At 40.7% G+C, this 13088-nt stretch overlaps 1 protein-coding gene across 6 annotated transcripts in view; it reads left to right on the top strand.

The window, feature by feature from the left end:
* def8 (differentially expressed in FDCP 8 homolog) overlaps window positions 1-12087 on the top strand; it is a 120317-nt gene extending 108230 nt beyond the window's left edge. For 2 of the 6 annotated variants that reach the window (XM_079874232.1, XM_079874233.1), the window contains 3 exons: window positions 6971-7111; window positions 9114-9223; window positions 11094-12085. In XM_079874232.1, the coding sequence (XP_079730358.1) occupies window positions 6971-7111; window positions 9114-9223; window positions 11094-11178 (336 nt within the window). In that variant the 3' untranslated portion in view covers window positions 11179-12085. Of the gene's footprint in view, window positions 1-6970; window positions 7112-9113; window positions 9224-11093 lie in introns of all 6 variants that reach the window. The other 4 variants (XR_013821522.1, XR_013821523.1, XM_079874231.1 and 1 more) reach the window with 4 other exon arrangements.
* Window positions 12088-13088: the final 1001 nt, after the last annotated feature.

Raw genomic sequence — 13088 nt, 5'->3', positions numbered from 1 at the left:
CATTTTGCATTATTTTTTCAGTTTGTGCAATATATTTTTACGTTTTTAAATTTTTGATTCACGCTTATTATTTTTTGATCCGTGGCTACAATACTTTAGACGGGATACTGATCCCATAATCTCTTAAATATTTTCTAATTTCACTAAACATTACATTACGTTTCGTGGACATTTTATAAAACATGGACCTTTATTTTTATTAAAATGCCTTATGTCTGCTATAGGCTCATTTTGTAAATGTAAGCAACTAATTTAAGACGCACAAACTGGGTGCCGGTGCGGTGAGACGTACATGCTCAGCCAGATTCGGCTCGAAGTCGTGCATCTTCGGATCCGGAGCCACGCACGTTGTTACAAAAAAAACATACACACCGCAATGAGGTCATTTTTGCCACGCCACCTTCGTGCTCGTGCGGACCTGGCGAGTTAAAGAGACCACACCAGGTCTCGCGCTCTCTATTCAATAGCTGGCAGCCTTCTTCAAGGCAGGCGAGTGCTCACCCCTGAAAAAGTTTCAGAAAATTCTTGGTCTCATGGCAGCCGCATAGTCAGTACTCCGTATGGGACTACTGCGCATGCGCCCACTGCAGCACTGGCTCAAACGCCGTGTGCCTGCCCATGCATGGCGGTCAGGCAGCCTGCGCATCATGGTGAATCACGGTTGTCTATGGACCCTGATTCCCTGGCGGGCTCAGAACTGGTACCACGAAGGCGTGATCATGGGGGTGAATTCCGCATGGAAAGCGGTTTTCACAGACGCCTCCAACCGAGGTTGGGGAGTGCTGCACGAGGGCAGGCCTGTCTCCGGCCTCTGGTCAAGCACGGAGCAGAGCTTACATATCAACTGTCTGGAAATAAAAGCAGTTTGTTTGGCCCTCAAAGCATTTCTGCCAAACCTCAGGGGACACCAGGTCTTAGTCCGCACAGACAACACGTCAGTGGTGTCATATATAAACCGCCAGGATGGTGTCAGGTTGGGCAGCCTGTACGCCCTGGCGAGAGACCTTATTTGGGCGCAAGCCAATCTGAGCTCTCTGAGAGCAGCGCATATCCCTGGCATTCGGAATACGGGTACGGATATGCTGTCACGGGGCAACACTCCCCAAGGCGAGTGGTCCCTGAACCCTCAGACAGTGTGTCTGATATGGAGTGTGTTTGGCCAGGCCGAAGTCGACCTTTTTGCCTCGAAAGACAACACTCACTGCGCAGTGTTCTTTTCGAAGAACAGGGATGCGCTGGCCCACCCCTGGCCCAACCGTTCCCCTTTATGCTTTTCCCCCTGTGTCAATGATCCCCCAGGTCATCAAACAGGTCAGGGAGAATGGATGCCCAGTCCTCCTAGTGGCTCCCCTCTGGGAATCCAGACCATGGTTCCCAGAGCTGGTTCAGATGATGGAAGGAGTCCCCTGGCCGGTCCCGCTGAGGAGAAATCTCCTCATGCGGGCGAACGGGATGATATGGCATCCACAACCCGACTTATGGGCCCTCCATGTGTGGCCCCTCAACGGGTACCCGGGGACCTCCCTGAGAAGGTCCTGAACACAATCACTGAGGCTAGGGCCCCGTCTACTAGGCGCCTCTATGCTCTGAAGTGGTCAGTGTTCTCCAACTGGTGCTCGGACAAACACTTCGAACCCGAGTCATGCGAGGTATCGGTCGTACTCTCCTTCCTTCAAGAGCTGTTGGACACGGGCCGCTCCCCGTCCACGCTCAAAGTGTATGTGGCAGCCATTGCAGATTATCATGCTCCGGTGGCTGGCCAATCGCTAGGAAGAAACGACTTGGTCTTACGGTTTCTTAAGGGACCCAGGAGGATGAACCCCTCCAGGCCTCCGTCTGTGCCGTCGTGGGACCTCTCCACGGTCCTTGGGGCCCTGAAGGGACCACCTTTTGAACCGCTCCAGTCGGTTGACCTCAAGCTACTCTCGCTAAAGTCTTCTCTCCTGCTGGCACTGGCTTCTATCAAGCGAGTGGGGGATCTGCAGGCGCTCTCTGTGAGCCCCTCTTGTTTGGAATTTGGAGTTGGTGACTCCAAAGTCACCCTCAGACCCAGGCATGGCTATGTACCCAAAGTGCTCTCAACACCGCAGGGGTTTTCAAATTGGGTGAATGTGAGCCTCCCCTTAGAGTAGGTAAGGACAGCCGAGCCCCCCCTTCCCCAAAATCCCATCCGCCTGCCCTAACCCACACACGCCTCTGCAGTAAATGCCATCTTTTGTGTGTTCCAGGCAATGATGAGTTTCAATAACAACTGATAAAATGTAAATATTATTTTATTTCCACAACTTTCTTAAAAGTGCATTCATAAACGATTCTTTGCAACAGCAAATAATTTCCAACTTAATGCAGGCCTAATTGAGGCTACTTTTAAAATCACTGAACATCAGTAGGCCTAACCACAAGTCAACAGAACATGCTTAACATGTGCAATCGGCGCCAAAGCTACCGCCGACGACACCTGACGGCTGAAATCGGCACGGTGTGTCTGGGCTTTAAGCGCATATTTGAAGGAGATGCATATCATCTCGAACAAAATCAGCAGTGGTGGAAAGAGTACTGAAAAAACATAGGCTACTCAAGTAAAAGTACCATTACATTCCAAAAAATGTAGTGTGAGTAGAGTAAAAAGTACTTGTCCAAAAAACTACTTGAGTAAGAGTAAAAAAGTAGCTTATTTAAAAGTACTCATGAGTAGTGAGTACTGAGCTGCGGATTCTACCCACTTATAATCAACACTGTGCACTACAATTTATAAATTTTAAAAAATGCACTTACTGTAATTCACATTATATTTTGTTCTTTGTCAGAAAGATTGAAGAATATCTATCATCCATCTTTTTAAAATGCATCAAATCAGTACACTCATCACCATTTAAATCATATTAAAATTAGGCGAAAGGCCACTGAGCCTGAGCATGCTATTGTTGCACATAAAATATCAATATTCATAACTGTGCAAAGAATTCAAAAACCTTTAGAATCTCATATGATAGTTCAGCATCACACACCATGAGATGGGTTAAATAGAGAGATTAAAAAATACCCAATTTCTCTCCAAAACGGTACCAGTTTTAGTGTTTTGATAAATGAGAATCACTAAAATTATCAGATTACCTCACCTAATGCACTGAAGAAGCCTAAGATAGTGAGCTAACACTAATTACACTGTAATTCCATGCTATTAAATATGTTACAATTTAAACGTAAATGCACATTGTTCTATAAGGGTGGCATCATCCCTTACATTTTACACGGTTACATTTACTCACATTGTAATGCTGAAGTGCACGCAAGTGCACTTGCCAAATGAAGACGGATTGTATGAAATGGATCAATAAAAAAAACGAGCTGTATAGTTTATTAACGAGCTGTAGTCACGCACTGACAGAAATGCAGTTCAAGTTAACGCCATGGTTCATAAGGTGCACTGATACTGAATCTGGCTGCATGACGAGCGCGAGACGCGGCAGTGCACAGATCGTGACGCGAGTCTCTCTATAATGAGATTGTGAAGTAAATGGGAACGGGAATTCACCGCATTATGAACTCGTCACGCAATACTACGTGGGAACGGATTGCGAAAGCGTGGGCACGGTTTATGAATTTGTGGGTACAGACTGCAAAAACTGAAGGCACGATTAACAAGTATGAGAGCGCGGATTAGAGACTCGTGGGTACGGTTTATTAATCCGAGGGAACAGTTTGAGAATTCGTGAGTACTGTTTATAAACTGAGCGGACGGATTGCAAAACCGTCGCCACGGATCGTTTTTAACTCACACAGGTGACTTCCCGGGCTCCGTATCCTCCCTTAATGCTGACTTCTGTTGACTTGGGACAAGGAAACGACGCATTTTAAAGCCAATACTCACGTCGCACACACAATTACCGATATCAATAGAGCTGCATACAGTTATTTTTTCTTTGCGTGTCGCGCCTCCCCTGTGGCTCTTTGGCGCCCCCCAGGGGAGGCGCGCCTCACCTATTGAAAATAGGTTACTGTACCTTTATGTGGACCTACAACATAGTCACTCCTGCTTCTGTTTCTACTACAGGATTAGATAGAGCACAGGTTATCACATTATTAGCTCTTCCCCCTTCCGCAGAGGATGGGGAGGCTAATTTGCTCTGCCCCGTTAGAGCACTGAAAATCTATCTGGAGTGTTCTGCGTCTTTTAGACAATCAGAACAGCTCTTTGTCCGCTTCGGTGGCCGATCCAAGGGATCTCCAGTCACGAAGCAAAGGCTGTACAGATGGATAGTAGATGCTATATCTCTGGCATATACCTCAGTGGGTCAGGTCTGCCCTATTGGTACTAGAGCCCATTCGACTAGAGGCATGGCCTCGTCTTGGGCTTGGTCCTCTTGGTTTCCTATTCAGGACGTTTGTGCGGCGGCCGGCTGGTCCTCACCTTCCACATTTGTGAAATTCTATAACATGGAGGTACCTTCCCTGCAGGCGAAGGTCCTTTCTGTATGATTTAGACTCGACAAGTGTCTGGTCTTATCCACATGTCATGTCAATGTTCATAAGCACACCATTCATTCCCACGCCATTGGATGTGCAGTTGCCGCAGCACAGCCAATGAGTGAGCCAGACACTCACTGTGCTAGCTGTGCAGCTGCAAATGCGTTTTATATTTTAGGCTTCAGAATTTTTAGAGGAAAAGGAGTTTCCCCACTGCGTATAGCTACGCAACACTTGTTCCCTAACTCTCAGGGAACCGAGGTCACGATTATAACAGAGTACGTTCTAGCGCTTCAGTCCCAATACTGTAAAACTCGACGTACATTCACATCACATGTTAATGCAGCGTTAGAGTTACACTCACAGGACACTACACTTATTAGCAATCACAAAAGTTCATTATTTGCTTGTGATTTAAAGCTTTGATGGGTAAACATTTCATTGGCGTTCTGTTCTGACATGCAGTGGTGGAGGAAGTACTGAATCTCAGTACTTAAGTAAAAGTACAAATAACCAGAGACGTATTTACTTTAGTAAAAGTAAAAGTACCACAATGAAAACCCTACTTAAGTAAAAAGTAAAAAGTACCTGATTTTAAATGTACTTTAAGTATTAAAAGTAAAAGTACTTTCATAACAATTTATTCTCTTAATGTCTATATTCTAATAATTAGGGCTGTAACAATATGCAATATGAAACCGAAATCGCGACACTCGGATCCACGAACCTGTGTCGCGGTGTGAGTGTGAGAAGGCAGAATCGCGACACACCCCTTATTTGAAGTTAACATTATACAATACGTAGACCTGGATAAATTCTTTAAAATTGGGCAATCCCAGCGTTATGGTCGTGACAATTGCAGTAAAAACTTGAAATGTAAATTCTCAAATAGCCTACCAATTGAAACTGTTTATATATCCATACTCCCTTAATAAAGAAGTCCAGACATTAGAAAAATACTAGTCTACAGACACATGCGTTTTATATTTTAATATGAGGGAAATATAAATCCGTAACGGACGTGACACAAAAAAAATCTTTAACTTTTAGGTGGCAAAATATTTTTTAGTAATTCTGTGAATTTCACTGTGCAAACCAAAAGTAATACCCACCGGATGAAGAACATATCACAGAACATATCATATTCATTTTATTTTTTGTGTTCACATTTATGAGGAAAAAACAATGTTACGGACGTGTCAGTTCTCCGTTACGCACGTGAGCGCTCTGAAAGCGGCGCTAAAATACTGCTTTAAAACGTTCACAGAGACCTCAAAAGCCCTTCTTTAAAGTGAATTTCGTTTCGTATTAATTGTATCTTAATTTTAATCAATATTTCATGGACTTAATAAATAAGTAAATATAGCAGAAAATAGATCAGGACACGGAGGCGCGAGCGCGTGAACTGGTGAAACTCATGAACCGAAACTCAGGTCTGTACTTGCCTCACAGACCTGAGATGTGTATATATATATATATATATATATATATATATATATATATATATATATATAAACTTGAAATGTGTACTTTTAAACAGAACAATTCAAAACGAAAGAAAACAGACTGTTTTCTGCATGTAATCCGTATGAAATGTGCATTTCTCTCTGGCGCGTTCATTGCAAAGATCGCGCGTCAGCATCAATTAAAATGTCTCCTTGTTATATTTTACATATTCATAATCATTACTTTTGCCGGTTCTTTGTGACAGCTTTATTGGCAGCGCCACAGTTGCATGTTACATGAACGCGTCAGCACCGAAAACATGGAGATTTTTTTCAATCCCTGTTTTGGCAAGGGGAAAAACTGATCAGAAAATGTAACGAAACGTTGTAGAAATGTAGTGGAGTAGAAAGTATAATAATTGCTGCAAAAAGTAACGAAGTAAAAGTCAAAAGTATGCACTATTGATTCTACTTAAGTAAAGTACAGATACGTGAAAAATGTACTTAAGTAAAGTAACGAAGTATTTTTACTTCGTTACATTCCACCACTGCTGACATGATACACTTTTTCTGAGCGTGTACGCCCGAAATTTTGCTGTTTTCATGAATACAAAAGTTGGATGACCCTCCCCTCAACAAAGAATAAAAAGACCCTCCTCTATTTTCCTCCAATGGTCCTTTCCATAAATACCGAACGGTCCCTAAAATGAATAGTTTCACATCTGTGTTTTTTCTGTAATCTACATTTACATTTATTCATTTAGCTGACGCTTTTATCCAAAGCGACTTACAATTGCTATATATGTCAGAGGTCGCACGCCTCTGGAGCAACTAGGGGTTAAGTGTCTTGCTCAGGGACACATTGGTGTCTCACAGTGGATTCGAACCCGGGTCTCTCACACCAAAGGCATGTGTCTTATCCATTGCGCCACACCACCACCACAATCTTGCATATGAATTATTTGAAATGTTGAACCCTAAATAACTTATCATTAATTAGCAATAGGATAAAGATGGTGGAATTTTAAATAACTGATGGTATAACTGTTATGTCACAGCTTCAAGACCGTCAGCACTTTGTGGAGAATGATGACATGTACAGCCTACAGGACCTGATTGACACCTCAAGTGGGCATCTCAGTTGCTCCCTCACTGAAATTCACACAACTTTTGCCAAACATATTAAACTAGACTGTGAGGTAAGTTTGTGGGTGATGCTCTGAACATAGAAGCACAGACAATGAAGAAAAAAAGCTAACAAAGTTTATTCAAAGTCTTTAAAGGGGTCAGATCATTTTGTTCCAGTTATAATGTAGCTTTGGCTTGTTTAGTTGGGGACATTTAATATTAAACAATATTATTGATCTACCTTACTTAAGGTGGACGATGACACCATTTTCTTCTAGAAACAAACTTTGTTGTATTATTTTCATGCTATCACTGTGAAGCTGCTTTTAAACAATCTGTATTGTATAAAGCGCTATATAAATAAAGGTGACCTGATATGACTTGATAATATTAGTCAAGGTTTCTCACACCATATCTTGTTACCAACCTCTGTGAACTGTTATTAAACAGACTGTAAAACTTTAAAGGTTTAGTTCACCCAAAAATTTAAATTCTGTCACCATGTACTCACACTCATGTTGTTCCAAACCTGACTTTCTGTCTTTTGCTAGACACAAAACAGTATATTTTGAAAAATGTGTTCTTTTTCTTTTTTTTCCCCCCTCTTTCTCAGTGAGGGTCCAGTGTTGTTTGGACACTACTACAGATAAACAGTTCTACAGATAAAAAAAAATAAAAAAACAGATTTGAAACAACATGAGGGTAAATGATGACAGAATCATTTCTTTAAGACTTAGGTGTATTGTAAATTCCATCTTCATGTGTGAAGTTCTTTGCTGCGCTCACACACAGACTGTGGGTATGCTGTTGAGTTCAGCATAATTTATATAATATAGGCCTGGTTTCACAGACAGGGCTTAGATTAAGCCAGGATTAGGCTTTAGTTCAATTAGGACATTTAAGTAGCTTTTATAAACGTGCCTTAGAAAAAAAACATTACTGGTGTGCATCTTGAGACAAAACAATGGCACTGATATTTTCTGCTAGTTGCATTTGAATGCAATGCATTCAGCGCATGCATTTGCGCCCATGGGCATGCTGGTCTGAAAATGAGGTGTATTCTGGTGCATTGTTGGCGCGTTGCTATTTTGAGGCAACAGAAATAGACTGCGCCATTGACTTTAGACCAGGTTTCAGTTTCAATTTTTTTTTTGCCATTTAATGAGCGCATTGGTAATGTGCGCCTATAGGCGAGTCCACAACACGCGTACACTCTGCTTATTAAACACACAGGGATGCACAGCAGCACACAAACATGCCAAATATTTAAAATAAAAGGATTACAATGTAAAATATTATTATTGTGTACATAAAGATATGGTGGAATCTGGCTTGTCCCGTAGATGGTCTGGACAATCACTTTTACCTCGCGCACGAGCAGTTCCGTTTGGGCTCTCGAGTCGCGTTCGGTCTTTCCACTATCAAATTCCGTCATGTAAATGGCGAATCTGCCATGGGGCGAGCGCTACTGACATTTAAAGGGAATGAGGGATGAGACTCTGATTGGTTTAACGCACGTAAATCCCAAAACACACCCATTACTCATTATGAGAATAGGGACAACCCTTTTACTTTTTCCCGTTGTTAAACTAGCAAAAGTGGATTCGGACACGCCCTAAGTGAACTTGTGCCGTGTGCTTTAGACCATGCGATCGTTAAAATAGGGCCCTTTAAGTTAGAACAGCTCAAAAATGCAATTTAGTATGGGACTAGGCTTAAGCCTTGTCTGTGAAACTGGGGGATAACCTGGGTGGATGAAGTACACAAATCCTGACCTGATTCATCAAAATTAATTAGAACACATTTTTACAGTGAAAAACAAAACAAAAAATTTCCTATTTTGTTCAGTTCATATTTCATGGCTAGAAATGGTTTGTTTTCTGTGCCTGTGCTCTGTAAAACAATCTACCCCAGCAATTTCAGTTAATTCTGAATTAAATGTCTCAAAAGTTGAAAGAAAAATGTTATCATGGTATGACCCCTTGAAAGTGAGCAGCTTCTGAAGTGAAATCAATTCTGCTGTGTCACTACGCCAGCATCTCTGTCTGAACTCTCTCTTTTTTATACCATCAGAAATGCCAGGCCAAAGGCTTCATGTGTGAATTGTGCAAAGAGGGTGACATTCTCTTCCCATTTGACAGCCACACCTCCATCTGTAACGACTGCTTCGCTGTTTTCCACAGGTTTGCTTTTGAACACATCAGATACAGTACATCTCCAATTACCACATTCCATATGCACTGTTATAGGGCCTGGAAAGGCATAGATTTGGTTCGCTAATCATATTAACTCAAGGGAACTTGATTATATATTCTTGGCCACAAGATATTATTTTGAGGCCATAAAAGCCATAAAGATTAATTTAGTCAAAATAACATTCATAGCTCGTGGCCATGCAGTGTGAAGTCATGACCGTGAGATCCTATGATGAGGGAACCATATCCTTTTCTGAGTTTAATAAGTAAAACAGACCTGTATGACTACAGCAATGTGTGATAATCAGAAAGAAGATGAAGTCAGAAGGCATCGAAGAAGTTCATTCTTTAGGTGACAATTCACCCAAAAGTGAAAATGCTTTCAAGTAAGTTCGTCACCTTTAGACTTTATATAACGCTTTTTACAATACAGATTCAAAGTAGCTTTACAGTGATAAAATGACATCATCATTTACATAATTTGCTCACCTTTGTGTCGTGTACTCACTCTGTATAATTTTTTTTCTGAGAAACAAAAGTGTGAAGAGAGTAAGCCAAACTGTCACTTCCCAGGCACCATAAACTGCTACTTTACACTTAATGTTATGCTTTTTAATATTACAGTGTTGACTGTAAATCTCAATAAGAGGGCGATAGAGTCCTACAAATGTCTGTGCCTTTCCATAGCTTATCCCCTAAAGCTTTGAAGTCTGTGACCCTGCTGCTGGAGAGCTACTATCCTGCAGAGTTTAGCTCCAACCCCAATCAAACACACCTGAAACATCTAATCAACATGTTTAGGGTTACTTTGAAAATTACAGGTAGAAATGTTGGAGCAGGGTTAGAACTGAAGTCTGCAGGACGGTAGCTCTCCAGGAGAAGGGTTGGAGACCCTTGCCCTAAAGGTAGATTGATATAAACATATTTTACTCTTCCTAACTTGCTCAGCGATATTGTCTTCACTGTTGGTTTGCTATGACAGTAGTTGACCTGAAAGAGAAAATGTCCCTTAAATGGTTAGTTCACCCAAAAATGAACATCAGCCCATGATTTACTCACCCTTTCTGCTTTCAGACGAATACAATCTGAGTTATATTAAAAATTGTCCTGGCTCTTCCAAGCTTTATAATGGCAGTGAATGGCTGGAGAAAATTTGAAGCCCAAAAAAGTGCATCCATCCATGATAAAAGTACTCCACACGGCTCCGGGGTGTTAATAAAGGGCTCCTACATTTCACTTCAAAATGGATAGTTTGCGACCGGTGTTTTGTTTTGCTCTTTCCTCTGAGCTTCTGCGTTTGTCATTACGTTGTGCGTCGGGTCAGGGGTTAGTCTTCCATCGTAAATCGATGGCCGTCTGTCGGAAGCTAGTGATTATAGTTTATAAAGTTTTAAATAGGGTTTTTTAAGGGTTTTTTCCTTACACAAACGCATGGCTTCACTTCAGAAGGCCTTTTTTAACCCCCTGGAGTCATATGGATTACTTTTGGATGGATGGATGCACTTGTTTGGTCTTAAAATTTCCTCCAGCCATTCACTCTCATTATAAAGCTTGGAGGAGACAGGAAATTTTTTTAACATAACGCCGATTGTATTTGTCTGAAAGAAGAATGTCATATACACCTAGGATGGCTTCAGGGTGAGTAAATCATGGGCTAATTTTCATTTTTGGGGGAACTATCCCTTACAGTTACCCTTGTGACAATTCTGAGTATTTAAGGTAAACAACAATGTACTTGTGCTGCTGAATGAAACTGCACATTTCTGAAAGCTTGTGTAGCTAGAAGCACTTGCGTTCATGTACCTTATTCATTCTTTCTAAGTTTTGTTCTTGTTTTTTATTTTGCCATCTTGCCCAGGGATTGCTACTATGATAACTCGACCACATGTCCACGCTGTGCGAGAAATCTGGAACGCAAAAATGAGGAGTCTCTGAACCCATAGATCAGCCTGACGGATGGATGCCTCACAAACACTGTGAAATCTTCAGAGCCAGAACTCTGGCATGTGGGTCTTGTCTCATCTTCTCTGTAATTTATTTGTTCCTGAGGTTTGTACCATGCTCCTGTCACTCTTAGAAATTATGACAATTTCTGTATTGTCATAAATTTGGTATGATCAGCATAGCAGGAAAACCTAACTGCTTTTAAAATCAGTTTCCCTCTGTTTTCCCATACATATGGAATTTTTTGTTACAGTTACATGTCTTCAGTCCAAACAGAAATCATCCATGTTAAACTTTAACAATGGCATGTTCTGCTGAAGACTATGACTACGATGACTGTGAGATCATTTTGATCTAAAGATTCCTACACAAAAATCTGGGTAACATGCTTGTCATCTTGGGATCATGCAAAAATACTACAAGGCAACACTATGTTTTACGTTATAGTTATATTCCCAGAATATACAGTGGCTTAAAAATGTTGTTGATCATTTTCTAAAACTTATGTTGTGCTCCCATTTTATGAGATCAACATGGTCATGTTCTAATCTATTCATGTATCTGAGGAGAATGACTACTTCAGTTATATCCAAAATATCATTGGACATTTTTCTACGGTTTGTGTTCAACAGTCATTTCTTATTTAAGAAAATTATAATTACCTGGTGTTAAATCTGCTTAAATGGCGGAGTGCTATTTAATTGTCTCTGTAATAACTGTACAAGAGAACCTGTGACATGTTATGAAGTCCAATAACTAACAAATCTTTACACAAAGCATCAATAAAAATAATAAAAAGGAAAAGTGGCCCATGTTTGGTTGATCTCCAGTTTCGCTTATAGCATTAATCAAATAATACCCTATGGGTATAGGGTAAAGATGACCCCTACACCTTAATTTTTGTTTAGAATAAAGTCTATGATAATCCCTCTCAATCATTACTTATTATCCACTAGAAGTATGTTGTGGTGTGCCTACAGAGACACTGCCCTGCAGAGCCCGGCTGGCCATCTGAAGCACCAGATTTCCCGGCCACTGTACAATGTGGGCCGGCCCGTTACTATGTAAATACATAAAGAATGAATGATAGTAAATTTACGTAGCCTTTAATCGGCCCAGGTACATGGCAAACCTAGAGTGGGACATTTATTATCTTCAGGCTTAAACTAAAACATGGTAAAACTGATGACTTTCACTCTGTGTCTGGTGGTTAGAAAAAAGCACCACATATTTAAGTTCATATATTAATACTTCATATGAATCATTCTTTTATATATATATACACTGATCAGCCACAACATTAAAACCACTGACAGGTGAAGTGAATAACATTGATTATATCGCTGTATAGGAAATACCAGGGGTCTCCAACCTTTTTTCATTTGAGAGCTACTTTTTAAAAATGAAAGTGCCCGAGAGCTACTCATGTTATACAATACTTAAATATCTTAAATAATGTCTCATAACTCTCATATTAACAGCTATCCAAACTGTTTTAGATTTTAAAGGAGTGTCTTGCAACATATTATCTACTAACATGTACAAGTTCAAATAGTTTTGACAATTTTTTTTTTAAATGAAAAGATAAACCTCACATATTTCCGCCTTTATCAAAAAGGATAACTTACTGACATTTACAATGCACATTAGCTTATCTTTTATAATTAATAGTAAAAATTCTGTCATATTTTCACATGGTCTGAACCAGGTCTGACTCTGAACAATAAAGGCAGACAGACTGAATAAAATGTAAATTCACTCTCCATATAGGTGGCGCTTATGGAACAGCAGAAATAGAGCCGTTTCCCTGGTAACCTCTGTAAACACAGCAGCGCTGACAAACAGTACTTAGTCTTTATTAGGCATTAAACAGGGAAGATGAAAAGCAAATGTCATCGAAACTTCTCTA

This window comes from Squalius cephalus (assembly GCF_949319135.1).
Source record: "Squalius cephalus genome assembly, chromosome: 6".
NCBI lineage: Eukaryota > Metazoa > Chordata > Actinopteri > Cypriniformes > Leuciscidae > Squalius > Squalius cephalus.
Note: the sequence above shows the minus strand (reverse complement) of the source record. Positions and strands in the feature narration are given on the sequence as shown.